The sequence below is a fragment of the Hypanus sabinus genome, chromosome 3, assembly GCF_030144855.1.
Source record: "Hypanus sabinus isolate sHypSab1 chromosome 3, sHypSab1.hap1, whole genome shotgun sequence".
NCBI lineage: Eukaryota > Metazoa > Chordata > Chondrichthyes > Myliobatiformes > Dasyatidae > Hypanus > Hypanus sabinus.
This window is the reverse complement of record NC_082708.1, coordinates 111,278,998-111,298,823: the sequence shown is the minus strand read 5'-3', so window position 1 is coordinate 111,298,823 and position 19,826 is coordinate 111,278,998. Positions and strand designations below refer to the sequence as shown.

General features: G+C 36.7%; 1 protein-coding gene across 6 annotated transcripts in view; it reads right to left on the bottom strand.

Annotated features, from left to right (window-relative positions):
* Nucleotides 1–812: 812 nt before the first annotated feature.
* rapgef2b (Rap guanine nucleotide exchange factor 2b) overlaps nucleotides 813–19,826 on the bottom strand; it is a 357,783-nt gene continuing 338,769 nt past the window's right edge. For 3 of the 6 annotated variants that reach the window (XM_059964949.1, XM_059964954.1, XM_059964955.1), the window contains 2 exons: nucleotides 12,354–12,429; nucleotides 813–2,458 (listed from right to left, as the gene is read on the bottom strand). In XM_059964949.1, the coding sequence (XP_059820932.1) occupies nucleotides 2,452–2,458; nucleotides 12,354–12,429 (83 nt within the window). In that variant the 3' untranslated portion in view covers nucleotides 813–2,451. The remainder of the gene's footprint in view (nucleotides 2,459–12,353; nucleotides 12,430–19,826) is intronic. The other 3 variants (XM_059964950.1, XM_059964952.1, XM_059964951.1) reach the window with 3 other exon arrangements.

The window sequence follows — 19,826 nt, the reverse complement described above, 5'->3', positions numbered from 1 at the left end:
TAATGCAAAATATCAAATACAGGCTGGTTCAGCCCATGAGGGAGAGGGAGAGAGAGGTGGTGGTGGTGGCGCCTGTGTGTGTGTGTGTTTGTGTGTGCATATCTATATACTGAATATAAAAATAAAGGAATTGACCTATGCATTTCCTCATCTTAACATGATTTACATGTGTTTGATGCAACACCTAAATAAAACTTGAGCAGGAAATTTGAGATAAAACAGAAGTAATTTTGAGGTGTGGATTAAGGCAACTTCAGATTCAGAAAGAGGATTTGGAACTTTATCGTAATATTAAACAATAAAACACCAATACTCATGAATAGTTCAGAAAAAAAACACCCAAAAAGGCAAGAAAAAGAGGAAGGTGGGCTGGGGAGAGATAACTGTGGCAGAAACCAGCACCAAGAAATTGCAGAGGGTGAAAATGAGCTACAATTATGGGGTCAACATTATTCCCATTAACGGTAGCTTTGTTAGTAATCTTAAGAATGGAGTCAAACTTTTGTTCATCACCCAAGTCCCAGTAGAAGTAAAATGACCTCCACCCAAAAGTTAATTGATAAAACAGTATCTACTAAATGTTTTGTAAACTTCAGCTTTAATAGTAATGCACTCCAACTTTTCCTGAAAAATATCTCCCCCATCCTGTTAACATGAGTTCTAAGAAAATAAAAAAACTTCTAAAGAAATATTTCCACCTCTGATTGTCCTTCAGTTACTCCCCCTGTAGTTTTTGAAGACTCCAGTCAGACCTTGAGATTAAGAACCATATTCCATTTTGTAATTTAGACCAACTCAGAAATAAACAAAACCACTTTTGAATTATATTTATTCTCCAGCTTTGTATAAACTGGATGTAGAGGCATAAACATTGTACATTTCTACCATTTTCAACAAAAATATAACCATTATGTACAATTATTGTATTAAAAATACAAAAGAGATACAGACTCCACCAATTGTCTTTCTAAAAGACATACAGGTACAAGTAGTATCAAAAGTATGAGGAAATCACCAGTTAATCATACATTTTGCACTTAACATCACAGATTTGTTGAAATGAGATTAGCATTTCTATGTTCTACGATTACGGTTAAGTTTATATTATTTGTGCAACTCTTCAATATATCTATTATTTATCTTTGTCTGCCTATATGCACACAATGACATTGACTGTAGAATGACATTGACAAATTATGCATAATACAGTTAAATTACAAATGCATAAATGACAACATGAAGTATTTGGAAATAAGGAGGGTCTAAACTATGATTTGATGACTGTTAAATAAAGGACTGATGTTTAAAATACAGTGAAAACACTGCAGTCTTCAATTGAACCAAAGTTTATTTACTGATCAATATGATCAGCTGAGCTCAATGGAAACAAAAATACAAGAAACAGATCTAAGAAAGCAGTTCCATATATTTGTGTACTACTCAGACTGGCAGCCTTCACTACAAGGAGTCTGCAGAATGGCAACAAAAATACTGCTGCCAATTCAGTCATTTTGAAGGTTTAAATAGCAGCAGAGGGTGGTTTGCTTTGAAGTCTCAACCTTCATTACAGATATACAGTGATATTCCAAGAAGCATAAGTTAATTTCCTTGTACATACTGCAGATTTCAAAGGCTGGAAAAAAGAAATCAAAGCTTTTCTATAAGAAGCCTTGTGACCCTATCATCAAATAGGTGGGCACCATGATTTTGTCAAAAGGAAGAACTAGCCAGCATGATTCTAGGATACAGGGTGCTATCCAATAAAATGCCATCCAGTTCAATTATTTAAAATACTAATTCAAAATCCTACAATCAAAAAATATAAATTATGTGTAAAATAATACTGTAACTGTGGAGATCTAGTGTTTGTTGTTCTGTAAGCAGTATTTAATCAAAAAGTCAACATAAATTAAAAACTTGTCTTGATCTCTGTGCCCAAAAGTAAAGTGAATATCACATGTTCAATAATTTGCTGAAATACAAAATCATGCATGATTTGCTTGACTTTTTTTAAAAAAATGTCTTTTTGTTGTTTAAACGACTATGTGCCACAAAGGCAAAAAAAAAAGCAAAATAATTCAAAATATTCTAGGCTGATTAAAGAATGCATCAAGAGCAGCTCCATAGTCAATGTAATCAAACTGAAATTCTGAGCACAGTTCATGGTGGGTGGTGACAGGACTAGTCTGTTGAATAAGCTCTGTGCATTAAAAGCAACACAGTTCCAAAGTGCCAGGACAGTTTCTTCACAGTATTCCACATGCGGGGATAAAAGCCCCATGCTGCTTTAAGGCAGGGAAAGAGGCAAGTGGCATTGGGAATTCCATTCAAAAGATTTCCAAGGCTCCTACATCTGGATGTTCTGTTGTGCTGTCCAAAATGTAGCTTGCATGAAGTGATATAAACATAAGAAAGCGAGAAGCGAAACTTGGTCAAACTGCAGAAACTTGCTCATCTTCTATGGAAAAAACACATTCAAATTAAAATTTGCTTAATACAGTATACATGTCCACAAATAGTAAAAGATCTAAAAAAAAATACTATGTGCCAAAATTACCATTAGTACTCTCTACGAATTAATTTTTAGTGATGAATATGGTAAATAATATCACCCAAAAATTGTCTAGAATTGTCTTGCAATTAACCTTACAATTTGAATTGATGCATAATGCAACTATCCTTCAGGAAAAAAATCAATGTGAAATGAATATACCATTCAGAAAATAAGCATATCATATCACACTTTTTTACTCAATACCAGATGATGGCCAATCTTGTGTTGAAATACTTTTCGTAAGGAGCAACATTAACAAACAACTACCCTCTGTGGTTCTTCTCAAATGAAAGCATTCTTGACAAACCACAAATTAAGGAGAAACTGAATCAGCAACAATTTTTTTGCCCAAATCACTAATTGTAGAGTAAAAGTTCTGATTTGTAACATACAAGACTAGTATAACAAATAAATCATGAACTACTACATGCTCCTACTAAATGCATTAAATGTAAAGAAAATGTGTTGTACAAGTTCTTAACAGGAGTAAGTGGTAATTTAAGATGGATACTGGAAAAAAATCCTTAAGGCAAATGTAAATACTGATGCCTTCCAAGAATGCCAATTTATCATTTAAAACAATCAAATTAAACTGTTGGGTTTGCCCTGTGATTATAATTGCCTAATATTCTACCAGTACTTCCAATTTTTTGAGAACTAGAAAATTGACAGGATTAAGTGTCATAATTTCTTTCACTCCCACAAAATCATTCAGTCTTCCCTAACCAGAAGCTCTCAATACGCTTATTATATACAGTTGGATCTGGAGATAGGGCATACTTTCAATCAAGATCTTTTAATATCGCTGCTAGGTCAGACCTTTCTTTATCAGCTTTTTCTTTATATAGGTAGAGTAAGAGATAATTTCTCCACAAACATATGCTTTAAAAGTATCCCAGACTATAGTACCAGCAGTATCTCCTTTAAAATTTTCTTTAAAGAAAAAAGTAATATGGTTTTTCAAAAACATTAGAAAATTTTTATCAGATAACAATGATAAGTTAAAACTCCAACTTCTATTTGGTACAGAGTAAACAGGTAATCTTAAAGCCAGAAGCACAGGTGCATGATCAGACATAGCAATCTCCTTATAATCACAGGATCATACCAGTGGAAGCAAGTTTCTATCTATAAAAAAGTAGTTAATCTGAGTACATATGATGAACCTGAGAGAAATATGAATATTCCTTTTCTTGGTGGTGTAAAAAACACCACACGTCCAGAATACCACATTGAAATAGAAAAGTTTTAAAAAGTAGGACTGATTTATTAGTGACAGGGTTTTTACTTGAAGAGCGATCTAATATAGGGTCAAGCCAAAAATTAAAATCTCCACCCATCACTAAGGAATATTGATTCAAATCAGGCGGAAACGAGAAAAGACGTTCAAAGAACAAGGAGTCATCTGTTTTTGGAGTGTATACATTCGCAAATATGATTAGTTTATTCTCAAGACTACCTGAAACAATAACAAAGCGCCCATTTGTATCAGAAATTACATTATGTTGAATAAAGGATACATTCTGATCAAACAGGATAGAGATGCCTCTCGATCTAGATTGAGAGGGTGAGTGAAAATGTATACCCTTCCATCCTTTGAAAAAGCGTGAAATAGCAGCTTTACGAATATAGGTTTCTTGGAGAAAGATTATACAAGTTTTAAGTTTCCTGATATAAGAGAAAATCTTATTTCGTTTAACAGGGTTATTTAGACCTTTCACATTAAAGCTGAGTATATTAATAAAAGAATCCATCAAGTACCCTTTAGTAATATATAAAAGGTAATATAGCGAATAAATAAAACAGTAAAAACCTCCAATCAGCTTTCTGGAAGAACCCATTCCCCCTGCCCCCACCAAAGAGAGAAATTAGCCAAGGGAGGCTGAAGACTAATTCTAACATTCCCAACCCAAAACTCCGGTGGCTCCAAAAAATATATGTGTATAGCTGAGCTGAATAAACGATTGCAAAATATATGTATACAAAAACAAAATGTCAAAGTAAATAAGTTCACTATTTACGAGAAAAAACCATGGGAAAATAAAAGTATTAATCTCGGTAAAAAGGAAAGACAAATAAGTAAAAACAATAACAACATATACTCGCAGGTGCAAAGAAAAGGAGTAAAGAAACAAATAGTAAATAATTAGAAAGGGAAGCGGTTTAGGTAGCTTCCTACATGACTAATTTAAGGCATTCAAGGGGGAAAAAAAAACAAAATGACAAAATGTAAAATAATGAAAAAATCAAAAACCAGCAATAGAATATTGTATACTATTGAAAAACAGTAAAAGACCGAAAAGTGTATAAATAATCAAAAGATAGGAAAAATATGAATGAATTTAAAATAAAGCAAAACACCCTATAGTTTCATTCCTCAGTAATTACTACATGTATACCCTACATAATTACTTTCAGTCAAATTACTAAAAGGAAGGTAAAAATAAAAATAACACTGAGAGAATATAACATTTTGTTTAAAAAGAGCTGCGAGAAAGTAACATTAGAGAACCCGTATAAAGGCGGAAAACAAGAGAAAATGGATGCAGTCTGCCTGCCTATTTTGCATAGTTTGAAAGATAACAAGGCACCAGTTACTTAATCAAACAGATGATTAAAACTTCGTAAAACCAAGAAACCTTGTTATCAACAAAGTGCCAATTACTTAATTGAACACCTGAAATTAAAACATTTAGCATAAAGCAACTCAAGGTTAAATTTAAGCATGGAGACTATGTAAAATTTCTTAGCTTCTTCAGGCTTTGAAAACCAAGAAACCTTATTATCAGAAGTAGTAACCTTGAGTATACACGGATCTCTAAGAGAAAGGCAACATCCAAGCTTAAAAAGATCAGACATGACCTCTTTAAAAGCCTGTCTAGCTCTTCAAAACTTCCGATGGATAATCTTGAACGATCCGAAACTGTTGATCACGAAATTGTAATATGTGTTTCTTCCTTGATTAACGAAGGATCTGTTCTTTAATCTGATAGTCATAAAAACAAATGATAATAGAGCAAGGTTTGGCAGGATCCTAATTAGGTGGTGTAACTCAGTGAACGCGCTCAAATTTTGGTAGTTCCGATAATATATCAGGGAATAAATCTTTCAGCACTTGAACACAAAAATGGATGGGTTGATTACCCTCCAGTTTTTCAGGAAGCCCAAGAATTCTGATATTGCACCTTCGATTCCTGGTCTCCAAATCTGTAAGTTTCCTCAGTAACGCGTCATATTTTTTAAGTTGTTCCTTAGAAATTTTCTTGAAACCTTCAATATCCTTCTGCAACATCGGCAGAGATTCTTCATGTAGCTTAATATAAATTTCATGGTCATTCACAGTATACTTCCAAGTTTCCAATTAAGCATTTTCAGTTCAGATTTAACCAGGTTGAAGGAATTCTGTAACAAGTCAAACTTGGATTCCAAGTCATCCAGTTTTTCGCATCTCCCTGACATTTGTTGAGACATTTCAGCCAAGGTCTCTAAAGCAACCTCTTTTCTAGAGTGTTTTCTACTCATGGTGCTCTCACCGAGATAGATTTAAACAGCAAAGTAAGCGAATAATTTCAGAGCACATAGCTACTGCAACCTACTCCATTACAGCCACCGGAAGTCTTGTACAGGAGCCTCAAGACTCACTCCACCAGGTTCAGGAACAGTTGTTAACCCTCAACCTACAGGTTCTTGAACCGGAGGGGACAACTTCATTTACCCCATCACTGAAATATTCCCATGACCTATGGACTCACTTTCACTGACTCATTTCATGTTTTTGATAGTTATTACTTATTTATTATTATTTCTTTCTTCTTGTATTTGCAGAGTTTGTTGTCTTTTGCACACTGAGAGAATACCTAAGTTGGTGCAGCCTTTCATTGATTTTATTACAGTTATTATTCTGTTATGGATTTATTGAGTATGCCCATAAGAAAATGAATCTCCAGTACGGTGACATATATGTACTTTGATAATAAATTTACTTTGTACGTTGAACTATAAATAATGTTGGCCTGAGCTCCAATTACATAGAGCTTATGGAAAAACTTTCATTTAATTTATGGCAATGGAGTGGAGTAAGAGTCAATTTCAAGTAATTTTACTTTTTGCATTCTTTGCACAAAATTTATTGAGTCATTGTATAGAGTCCAGAATTGTTCAATTATGGTATGTCTAACGGACTACCCTACAAAGGCTTGAGACACACAATGCAGATTTGGAATTCTGTTTTAAGAGAAACCATGTATTTAAGTTATGGCGCATAAGACTGAAAGTGCCTAATAAAACTGAAAAACGCTGGAAATAATCAGCTCGTCAGGCAGCATCTATGAGGAGTTAATAATTCAAAGACACTTCATCAGAATTCCAATTCACTGAAATAACCATCATCATGTGAAACCTGGAAATAAAATCTCAACAAAATGTTACAAATAATGTAGATTGAGATTGCTTGGTTTTCAGCTCCGGAGAGGTGTCCAACCTATTGCGTAGAGGGGCCTGGACTACATACATATACATTTGTCTGGTTCTGCGTTTACTAATATGTGCCTGTATGTTTGAGGACAGGGGCTCAAAGCCATGGCACCACCTAGCAGGTGTCGGGGATCAGTTGACAGATGATACCGGTGGGCTAGGGGTCTAGACAAATATATACATACATTCTGAGTTGCTGTATTTTACTGATACAGCTTATTGACTTGTACGTGCGAAAACTGAGCTTCAGGCCATGCTGTTGTGGGCAAGGACTCAATTATGTGATTGTGATCTTGTTTGTGCTTTCTGTGTGTGACTGTTGGTAATGTGTCTTTGCACCTTGACCCTGTTGTAACTTTGTCTCATTTGGTTGCATTCATGAGAATTCATATATGGTTAAATGACAATTAAAACTTGAATTGAATTGAAGTAACCCATACTAAAATAGCTGTGTCTATCTTTTAAAAAATCATTAAAACTTGACATTATGGTCCTAAAGCTTTAGGTGAGGAACTGCTTGGCACATCTTAATGATTCTACTGTATTCCATCACAATAAACTTGGTGCAAAGAACCAGGAGACCAGCTTTCATTAAAAATTTCTCAGGACTTTACAACCTTCATTGTCTTAACCTAAATGAATGTTTTCATTCGGTAGCATTTAAATAGTATTTAAGCTTGGGTTATAGCTGTATGAAACAAGAAAACAAGATTCAAGGAGACACGAGTGAATCTGCAGATGCTGGAGATAAATAAAAACACAAAGTGCCGGCAGAACTCAGCAGGCCAGACAGCATCTATGGGAGGAGGTAGTGACAACGTTTCGGGCCAAAACCCTTCATTAGGAGGGCCCGAAACGTCGTCACTACCTCCTCCCATAGATGCTGCCTGGCCTGCTGAGTTCTGCCAGCATTTTGTGTTTTTATTCAAGGAAGGAGCATTTTTTTAAATACGCTACATCAGCAGGGTAAGGAGCTTGTTGATTTCAGATAAGCATCACTTATGAGGAGGGGGAGATGCTGGTTGAAAAGAGCAAAGCTGTAGTGAAGCAGTAATTCTGGTAGACACCGTCTACGTGGACTTCAGCAAGTCCACTAACAAGATTCTATATCCAGAGGTTAGAGTTCCTGGGATTGAGGGAGTGCAAATTAGATTCAAAACTGACTTGGTAGTAGAAGGGTGGTTTCTCATCACATTGCAGATGATACTAAAATATGGTCTCATAGACAGCAAAGAAGGTAATCAAATATTATAGAGGATCTTGATCAGCTAGGTAAATCGACTAAGGATTGGCAAATCATAAACAAAGAGATTCTGCAGATATTTGGAAATCCAGAGTACTGCTGGAGGAACTGAGCAGGTCAGGCAGCATCTATAAAGAATAAAGCAGACAATGTTTCACACTGAGACCCTGCATTAGGATTTGAAAGTAGAATAAGAAAGTGGGGGAAGGGGCAGAGGAGCAGGTGTGGAGAAGAGAAAAGAGGAGAGCCAGAGAGGGGAATGGAAGAAGAGGAAGGGAGCAGAGGGAAAAATTACCAGCAGTAAGAGAAATCAATGTTCATGCTATCAGGTTGGAGGCTACCCAGACAGATTATGAGCTGCTGCTCCTCCAACCTGAGTGGCCTTATCATGACAGTAGAGGAGACCACGAACCGACCAGTTGGAATGGGAGTGGAGAATGGAATTAAAATGTTTGGCTTCTGTGAAATCCTGCTTGTTGCGATGGAGTAAAGGTGCTCAACTAAGTGGTCCCCCAATCTAAGTTTGATCTCACCAACATAGATGAGGCTGCATCAGGAGCATTGGATACAGTAACCGACTCCAACAGTGTTGCATCATCTGGAAGGAGTGTTTGCCCCTTTTCCTCTGGTTTCACTTATCCCCTCACCCCACCTTCTTACTCTGGTTCCTTTCCCCTTACTTTCAGTCCTGATGAAGAGTCACAGCCTGAAGTAACTATTTATTCCTTACCACAGATGTTGCCTGACCTACTGAACTCCTCGAAGACTGGCAGACAGTGCCCATCCAGAAGTACCAGCTAGGGAGATTAATAACCACAAAAATTCAAAAAGCTATGTTTCTGTTAATCCAGATCACTGACTTCACCGAAGTCAAAGCTTTATAGAGTTATGTAGAAACTGGCCCTTCAACTAATTTGCCTGCCTGAGCTAGACTCATTTGCCTGCATTTTGTCCATATCCCTCTGAACCTTTCTCATTCATGTATCTGTTTAAACGCCTTCTAAAAGTTAAATTAAACTCCTTATATTCTGCGTGGGTAGCCTCCAACCTGATGGCATGAATATCAATTTCTCCTTCTGGTAAATCTACTTCTTCTGTTCCCCACTCTGGCCTCTTACCTCTTATCATTACCCCTGTGTATACTCCCCCCTTCTCTTTCTCCTCTGGTCCACTCCCTTCTCCCCATCAGATTCCTTCCTCTCCAGTCCTGAAGGGTCTCAGCCTGAAACATCAACTGTTTATTCATGAGGCTGACCTGCTGAGTTCCTCCAACATTCTGTGTATGTTAAACTCTATTTGCCATTATTATCAACATGTTTTATAGAATAACGTGTCGATACTGTGAATCACAAAACTTAGGATTTAAAGGAAGAAACAAGATATTTAACCATATTCCACGATTTAATAGGAATTCTAGATGTCCACTGTCCTTTGCGTGGAAAATGCTCCTATATTTCACTTGAACATCCGAACTTTCATTTAAAAATTACTGACATTGCATGTACGATATAAAGGAATATGGACTAACTTAAAACTCTAAAAGTTGATCCACTATGATTTCTTTTCTTCTATGTGGATTAACGGAGAGCTTTCAAAGTTTGGGTTTTGAACAGTCAGGTGGTTGCCTTCGTCACATGCAGGATTGCATCTGCAGAATTTAAAGACTGAAATTCCCAGTTTTCAAGCTTTGGATGTAGATGTAGAGCACCTTCACAAGTAGAGGTGAAATTGGAAGGCATCACTGCCCTTTCCTAGCATTATATTCATTTGGCTTAGTTATGCAAAATTAATTGCCTGACATCAGAATCCTGTAACAAACATTCCATACCAAACCGGGACGTGATCATCTGATTGCCAGATGGACAGGAAAGATTCAATATGTGTTCAAAGTCTAATTCCAACTAACTCTTGGGAATCTGTAATGCATGACCCACTCAATGTGGACAAGGAACATTCAAGTCAATTAAAATATTGTCTAAGTAATAGAAGCTTGCAGATACTCTGTTTAAAAGTCAGAAATAGCACACTAACTCACAAACTGCCCACCAAGTTAGGCAACTGTGGAAGAGATCGATAAGGCCAGTTCACACTGACCTCATCAGTCACAAAACCAACATAAAAGCAAGTCATCCTTGAGTTTGAGGATTTGCCTAAGAAAACAGTTTTTTTAAAATGAAATGGGAATTCCTCTACCACCCTTTGAGGCAGTGAGTTCTGAAACCAAATCATTCTCTGGGTGGAAAAAATATTCTTATCTTTTCACCAACTCTTCTACCAATTATGCCAAATCCAGGCTACTAGTATCTCTGCTACTGATCCATCCTAATAATTTCACCTGCATCACTGTTAATTTGGTAATGCCCGAATTAAATCTCAATCCAATCTCCTCTGCTCCAAACTATAGAAATTCAGCCTTGAAAAATAACATTGGTATGAAGGATAAATTAGATCAAATATATTGCAATATTTATATTAAAATGTAGATGTAGCAGACATTGAGGGGCACATTACATAATTCTCAAGGAACAAGCATTCCTTTTGAGAAACTGTCTCAATAAGAAAAATAGTTCATGGATAACTGAAGATAAGGATGATATTTCATTAAAATGCTCATACAATTGCAAAAGTATTATTAGTTCTGAGGACTAGGAATTTTTTTCAACAACAAAGACTAAAAAATTAATGAGTAAAGATTAATGAATAAAAATTCAGACAAAATTCTTGAATGAATTGTATGACTTCCTACGAATATGCAAGGTGGAACAAAGTAGTAAAGAAGAACAAGGACTTTAGAGCCTGTGATTGGGCCCAAAAAATTGAGAACAAGGATAAAGCAGAATGTTTTTTAAAGAATAGTTCAGTTGTATCTTTGCAGCCAAAATCACAAAGGGAATACCAAAAACTGGAGTTAACTAAAAAGCTAAACAGAGTGAAAACATATTAAATATTACAACCTCTAACATAGGCTTACACATGCCTTAAATTTGGCTGCCAAGGATGATAATTAGTATGATGCATTGATATAATTTTCAAAATTCACTCGATTCAGGAAAGGTCCTCCCTCCATGCATTGCTAAACTGCAAAATGCAACATTTTAACATTTTAAATGCAACAGTGAGAGGGGGCACGTTGATGAGAAAAGTATAGCATGATTAAGCAGTGCCAACGAGGTTCAGTGAAGCAAAAATAGTGTTCAGGAAATTTATATACCCTGCAAAGGGGGCACAGAACATTGGCATCACACTAAACTGCAAACTATGAAATACTTGCAGAAGCAAGGCAAGCAGCTAATAATTGTGCGATATATAGACAGCAACAGTAAAAACAGGAGAAAGAAACATAGTCAACAATGAACATGAGAAGCTAGACCACACATAAAACAGAGCTTCAGATGTAATAATCTCTGGATTGTTACATGAGACATGCACAAACTGGCAAAAGATGAAAAAAAACTTCATGTTTGGTTCAAAGAGGGATGTAACAGATTTGTGCTTCAGTTCATTGTTACAGGTGTCAAGACTGGGGAAAGTATGAAATGCATCTCGAGGGAGCTAATAATGGAAAACAAGAAGTGGTAAATCAATTAATTATGTATTTTGCAAGAGTATTTGCTACAGAAGATGCATTTAACATCCCAGATATAATGGCAGAGTTTTGAGTATTTTTAAAGCAGGGGTAGAGATTCATGATAATTAACAAAGTTAAAAATTAACAAAAGGGTAAAATCATATCAGATATATTCTTACTGAAAATCAACAAGCTGAGTGTCTATTCTTGGTCCTGATGTATGGTTGTAAGGGAAGGAGACTCTAACATTCATACTTCAGCAAACCTAAATTCAGGAAAAACTAGCACTGTACTGAAATGAGGGAATACCACACCTCAATATTATTCAAATTCATGAAATGTGTTACCAATGGTTAAAATTAATTCAAAGGATAATTAAAAGGAGATTAATTTAAAAAATATAATTTAAAGATCATGTTTGGCTAAACTGAGCTACTTGCATTTCACAAAAAAAATCCCAAATGGTTTGGCTCTGCTCGCTCAATTGTTTCTTGTTTCCTAAATATTCTCTTTACCTTTTTGCTCTTTGCTTTCTGCTTTCCACTTCATGGTCTTTTTTAAATTTGTCAATTCTCTTTTTGTTTTCTGTTCCTGGTAGCATGTGAGCATAAGAGAGAAAACGAGAGAAAGACATTACATACAAGGAGATCAAGACTAACAAGGAGCGAACTTGACACCACACAGCACATAAGAACAACAGACAAAGAAAGAGATAGAGCAACTATGCCGAAATAAATGAAGCAAAATGCAGCCGTACATAGGACAGATTGCTAACATTATCTTGAAGAAAGTTTTAAAGTTAAACTCTTAAGTGTGTTGAAACACAGAACAAATAAAATGTATTAACATAACATTGCATGAACTGAGAGGGTAAAGCAAGGGCAAAGATGCATGTGCCAGAATACAAAGACCATACAAATACATAAGAGAACATAAAGATGTAAGCATACAAAAGATGACAATAGAGAAGGGCAAACAAGGTGGGTGGAATAGCTCAAAGAAAACAGAAGGTGCAAATTGCAAAATAGTTAAAGATTAAGTGTTGTTCACGGGTCTCTTTTATAATATTTTATAATTATCACCTCTGATATCAGAATTTATTTGCCATCTGGTCATTGTTTAAAAATAAGGGCTAAATCATTTAAGACACATATGAAGAAATATATTTCCTCTGAGCATTGTGTGCCTACTGAACACTCTCGTTGGTAACAGAATGTTCAGCGTGGTAAGTGAAGGGTGATCAACAGTTAGCATGGTAACACATGAATACAGAGTTGAGATTCCAATTTGATCAGCAATAAATGGAACGAGTGTAGTGGTCAACTCTTAATCCATATATTTGTTAATAACATCTTTTTACATTGCTATTGACTAGTTTTGATGTTTATCAACTGGTTTATTCCATTTACTTTTAAATTGAAGGGAGATGACTTTGCCTCAGTGGGAGTTAGTCCTTTTGTTCTGGTTAAATCAACATTGAAAAAAAATCTGTGCTATTTCCATAAAATGGTAAAAATTACAGTTTTATCAATTCAGCAAATGCATGAATCATACACTCAAGGCTAAAACTAAATTTGTAAAAAAGGAAAAAAAATAAATTCAAGGATTGAAGATGTACAAAAACATGACTAAGAAGTGAATGTGAAAAGATAAAGTAAAATACTTAACGAAGAAACAGTAAACACACTATCTTCTAAGTTACAAACATGCATACAAACATACTTATTTCCATCAGCCTGTGGAAATTGTTTAACTCTTTGCTTACCAATTTCTGATTAACCTATGACTTAGAAATATTTTACGGAGTTCCAAAGACTTATGTTGCTAACAAAAAATAATTTACCTTATTTTGTTTTATATAGGTGAGACCTTTCCCAGTTTCGTACACATCAATCAGGTCACATTATACTCTTCCAAAATCCAGCAGATAGAAGCCCAGCCTATAAAATCTGTTCTCATCAGGCTATTCTGGATGCAATTCCATGTGTGTGTTCTAGTAAACCTTTTCTGTACTACTTCCAATATTAACATTTTTCCTTCAGTAAGGAAACCAATAACAACACCAGCCTTGTGCTAATCAAACACTAAGATCCCAAAATCCTTCTTCAAACCACCTTTCACTGTTTTGAAAAAAAAAGCTTCCTTTTTATTTTTCCGGCCAAAATGGGTAATTTCAATTTTTCTATCATTAAAGTCCATTTGCCTGACCTTTGCCCAGCCACTTAATCTACTTATATTCTTTGTGATCTCACTGGTATTGGTATTGGTTTATTAACGTCACATTTACAAAGATATAGTGAAAAATTTGTCTTGCATACTGTTTATAGAGATCCAGTTATTATATAGTGCACTAAGGTAGAACAAGATAAAGCAGTAACAATGCAGAATAAAACATAAAAGTTATCAAAAAAAAGTACGATGCAGGTAAATGATAAAGTGCAAGAACATCATAAGGCAGACTGTGAGTTCAAGAGTCCACCTTTTCATACTAGAGGTCTGTCCAAGATTCTGATAGTGGGATAGAAGCTGTCCTTGAGCCTGTAGTACATGCTTACAGATTTTGGATCTACAGTTTTGCACAACCTACTTCCTAACCAACTTTTGCATCATCACCAAACTTAGCAATCCTACCTTCTATCTTTTCAACCACATATAATTAATAAAGCCCAGACCCAGAACTAATCCCTGCAACTTAAAGCTTATTACATCTTTATCAATCAAGAAAAAAAAGACCCATTTATACTTGCTTTGTGTTTATTGTTACAGAGCCACTATACTACGCCTTATACCATGAGCTTTTATTTTAAGAAATAATCTTTGAATACAGTAATTTATCAAATGCCCCCTGGAAATCATAGTACACCTCAAAAAAAAATCCGATTAATTGGTTAAACATGTTTTTCCCTTCATAGAGTTATATAGTATAAACAAACACGACTGTTAGATGTCCACTTCAATTGATTTCTTTGTTCCATCTTTTCTCATCTCCAACCAAACTGCTTCTGCGTCACGATTTCCTGAAATGAAGTGGATCGTTTCTATTGTGCCAAGAGCACCATCACTAATCAAGAGATGCTCCTCCACCATTACCCCGGCTTCCTATCCTTTATAAATGCCATGAGTCCTTCAATATTCACACCTTAATCTATGTCAACACAACTTCTGCAATTGCTAACAGATCATATTTATTTTCATTTGTATCATTAGTCCATCTGCTCTGTTTTGAACGCTACAGGCATTCAGAAGCAGATTACCGAGTTTTTTTTCATTTTTTGTTTTTTTTTAACTCCAACCTTCTATGCAACTTTCATTTTTTCCATCACTGGTTTAAAATCCACACTATTTTCCAAATCACACAGCTTACAAGAACGTTGGTCACAATATGCTTCAGGTGAAGGATATCCCAAGTGTACAGCTCCTACTTTCACAAGTACTTATACCAATGCCCCATGGACTAGAATCCCACTTCTACCATATAATTTTTTTGAGTGACACTTATAGAGTATAAGCTCTACACTCCTTTGTGCCCTTTACCATTACGAATATTGCTAAAGTAACGATACAGAGATGAGGCTCTGTTTCTTAATTTGGTGCCTAGCTCCTCATGGTGATATGCAGGATTTCTTTTTTAGTATGTCCTTTGTAATTGTTACCTACCTGTACAACTATTGTACCCTCTCCTAGTTTTTCCAGCTCAGATCATAAATACCAAACCCTAGCTCGAGCAAAACAGGCTTTTAGATTCTAGCTATTGATCGCAAAGAACAACAGCAACCCTCCTCACCATGCTGTCTCTATTACTATTAAATTTTTGTTTGTTCCATTTGTATGGCAAACTTGTGTAGCAAGTGCAGTTCCCCTTTAAGAAAACAAAAGCGAGAACACCACACCGGTCTGCAAGTACAATTGAAAGTCAGAGGCTTTAGACATCCTCTTTCCACTATCCTGCTGGTGGAAGTACAGTCTCTGGAAAATCAAACTGATGACCTCAGAGCAAGATTGTACTAACAGAGGGCCATCAAGGAATGCCATGAATTCTGCTTTACAGAAATGTGGCACACTCCAACAATTTTGGATGTAGAACTGCAGCCCAATGGCTTCATATTTTCTGCAAAGACAGGCCAACTCAGACTTTTAAAGGTAAAGGAGATGGAGTATGCTTCATGATTAACTCAATACAGTGCACAAACATGGCAATTCTGTCTCATTCCTATTCCCCTGACCTGGAACATCTAGCGGTCAAATTCATTTAATTTGCCAAAGGAATTTTCCACCACATCCTGGTAGCAGTGTACACTGCGCCTCAGGCCAACATCAGGCAGGTACTGCAGGAGCTGAGCAGACATGAAACTGCACACCCTGACACCTTCCCTATCATTGCAGGAAATTCTAGCCATGCCAGCTTGAAGAAAACTCTGAACAACTACCCGCAACATACATCTGTAGAACCAGAGGAGCCCATACACTAGACCATTGTTATTCCACTATCAAGAATGGAGTACTGTGCTCAGTTCTGGTTGCCTCATTACAGGAAGGATGTGGAAATCATAGAAAGGGTGCAGAAGAGATTTACAAGGACTTTGCCTGGATTGGGGAGAATGCCTTATGAAAATAGGTTGAGTGAACTTGGCCTTTATTCCTTGGAGTGACAGAGGATGAGATGTGACCTGATAGAGGTGTACAAGATGATGAGAGGCATTGATCATGTGGATAGTCAGAGGCTTTTTGCCAGGGCTGAAATGGCTAGCACAAGAGGGCACAGTTTTAAGGTGCTTAGAAGTAGGTACAGAGAAGATGTCAGGGTTTTTTTTTACACAGACAGTGGTGAGTGCGTGGAATGGGCTGCTGGTAATGGTGGTGGAGGCAGATAAGATAGTCTTTTAAGAGACTCCGAGACAGGTACATGGAGCTCAGAAAAAGAGAGGGCTATAGGTAACCCTAGGTAATTTCTAAGATAAGGACATGTTCGGCTCAGCTTTGTGGGCCAAAAGGCCTGTATTGTGATGTAGGTTTTCTATGTTTCTATGTTCTAAGAATCATCCCATGCCTACACTTTGGGAAGTCCGAAGTCCTGACTACACTTCTACTCCCAGAGCGTAGCTGAACATAGCACCAATTATGAGGACCTGAATGAATGCGCCACAGTTATCACCAACATCAAGACCTGTGTGAATGAATGTCTTTGAGAACATACGGGACATACCTAAACCTGCTGAAGACTGAATCTGTGGCATTCAAAACCTGTGATCCAGAGCTATACAATAAGTCCAGGTATAACCTACAGAAGTCTATTTTAAGGGTGAAAAAATAATTCTGATATAGGTTAGAAATAAAATCAGATACATGTCAGCTCTGGCAGCATTTACTAACATTACTAACATGACTTCCTAACATCATGAACGGCTGTGAGGCTTCACTCCCAGTTGAACCCAAAGAGCTTTATGTACACTTCAAAAGGAAAAAAAAACTTGTGCAAATTATTGTAGCATCTGTGTCTTGGCACCTACGTCATAGCATCTTTCAAGAGGTTGAACTCTTGCAAGGCATCAGGCCCTGTATGGTGTACCTGCTCAGGCTCTAAAAACCTGCACCAACCAAATGGTAGGAATATTCAAGGACATCTCTTACCTGCTTCAACACTGGCACACCTCAAGGATTTGTGCTTAGCCCACAGCTGTACTCTCTACATACACAACTGTGTGGCTAGGCACAGCTCAAATACTATTTATAATTTTGCCTATGACATGACTATTGTTGGCAGAATTTCAGATGGTGACAAGAGGAGTTACAGGAGTGAGATGGATTAGCTGGTTGAGTGGTGTTGCACCAACAACCTTCCACTTAACATTATTAAGACCAAGGAACTGATTGTGAACTTCAGGTTGAGGTAATACGCACAGTCCTCATCAAGGAATCAGAAGTGAAAAAATGAGCAGTTTCAACACCTCCAAGGATCTATCCTGGGCCCAACATATTGATGCAATTACAAAGACAGCACAACAGCAGCTATATTTCATTCAAAGTTTGAGGAGAATTGACATGTCACCATGTCACCAAAAGCAATTGCAAATTTCCACCAGCTTCTGCATGTAGCATATAATTTTCTGAAACTTCTGCCAATTCCAACAGAACCCCACCACCAAGGTCATCTTTCCTTCCCCCTTCACTTTCTGCTTTCAGCAGGAATTGCTCCCTATGCAACTGCCTTGTCCATTCATCCTTCCCCACTGATTTCCATCCTGGAACTTATCCTTCCAAGCACAACAAATACCACACCTCCCTCTTACACTACCATTCAGGGCCACAAACAGATGTTCCAGGTGAGGTGACATTTCACCTGTGAGACTTCTGGAGTCATCATTATATCTGGTGCTCCTGGTGTGGCCTCCTATATATTGTACAGACCTGGTGCAGATTGGGAGACAACTTTGCTGAGCACCTATGCTCCATACGCCAGAATAAGTGGGATCTTCCAGTGCCACCTTAACCCAATTGAGATGCTGTGGCATGACCTGAAGAGGGCCATTCATGCAATGTATCCCAGAAAACCTGATGAACTGAAACAATTTTGTATGGAGGAATGGTCTAAAATTCCCCCTTGCCATTGTGCAACTCTGATCAACAGATACAGGAAATGTTTGGTGGAGGTTACTGATGCTAAAAGAGGTTCTACCAGTTATTAAGTACAAGGGTTCACAAACCTTTTCTGCAACTGTGTGCACACATGCAATTTTATATACACACACACAACTTATTGTGAGTTATAGCTTTTATTATTGTATAATGCTGCAAATTAACAATTTTCATGACATATGCCAGTGACGTTAAATCTAATTCTGATAAGCGGCTTTCTATTAAACGCTGCAATGTCAATTGGTTCAACTACCCTGCAGGCGTAACTTTCAACTAAAAGAGCAAAATGGACTCTGTAACTACAAAGACTGTGGTTCCTTACTGCTGTTCTTTTAGCTGATTCTTGCAATTTCACTTTTTGCTCCCTCACCACTGACTTATGAAGAATCAATCTAGCAAATAACCCAGATAATATCCTCCCTTCTATGCTGACTAAGCCAAAGCTCCTTAAGCAGCAAAAACGTCGCCATTTACAGTGGCATCAAGTGATGGAAGATTCCTGAGAAATTGACAAAATTGCAGTGATGCCAAAACAATAAAACATATGATATACACATATAATAGACCACTCAGCCATTGTTCCACAACTCCAATGACATCTTAAATAACTAAGTCAAAAATCTGTTGTCAGTTTATATCATACAATATATGCAGTTGTTTTTTCCTGTTTGAAGTTTGTGTCTTTTTTTTATTTAAACAATAAGATCTCTGGCCCATGCCTGACTGAACTGATTGTTCCAGTTTGCATTTGTCTGAACAGATTTCCACTAACCTGCGATTTATATCTAATGGTCAATTTTTCTTGAAAAATATAATCACCATTAAGTTACCTTAAAAAAAAGCTACCATACACTTAAAGCCTTAATATATGTTTTGAAGTATCTCAATTCCCTGTAGTAGTCCAGAAGTTCAGCAAATATAGTCATCCAAAGCTATGAACTACGAGCAGCTCTACTGCTGGGTAAATAAAACAAGATTATGCAACTGCTGGTAGATGATGGATCTTACGTTGCCTTCCCTTTTCTGATCCATTGTCTTTAAGCAATTGTACATACTACAAATATTTCTAAAAAAATCTTCCCACGGTCTTCTTTAATTCTAGCTATGAATAGCCTCATTCCATGAATTTTTACTGAGATGTTGTTGCCCTACAAGTTCTAGACTGTACTACAGTATTGATTGTGTCTTTTGTAAAAGTTCACACAATTGCTTCTTGCTTTACTCTCTATACCAAGGTGTGCAGTGCACAAAGGAATCCAACTTGCACAGGAAAGGCAGGTTTTAAAGCCAAGGTCCACTTCACAGAAACTTCATATTAATTTCTGGAAACCGTCTGTATGCAGTTAAAAATCTAG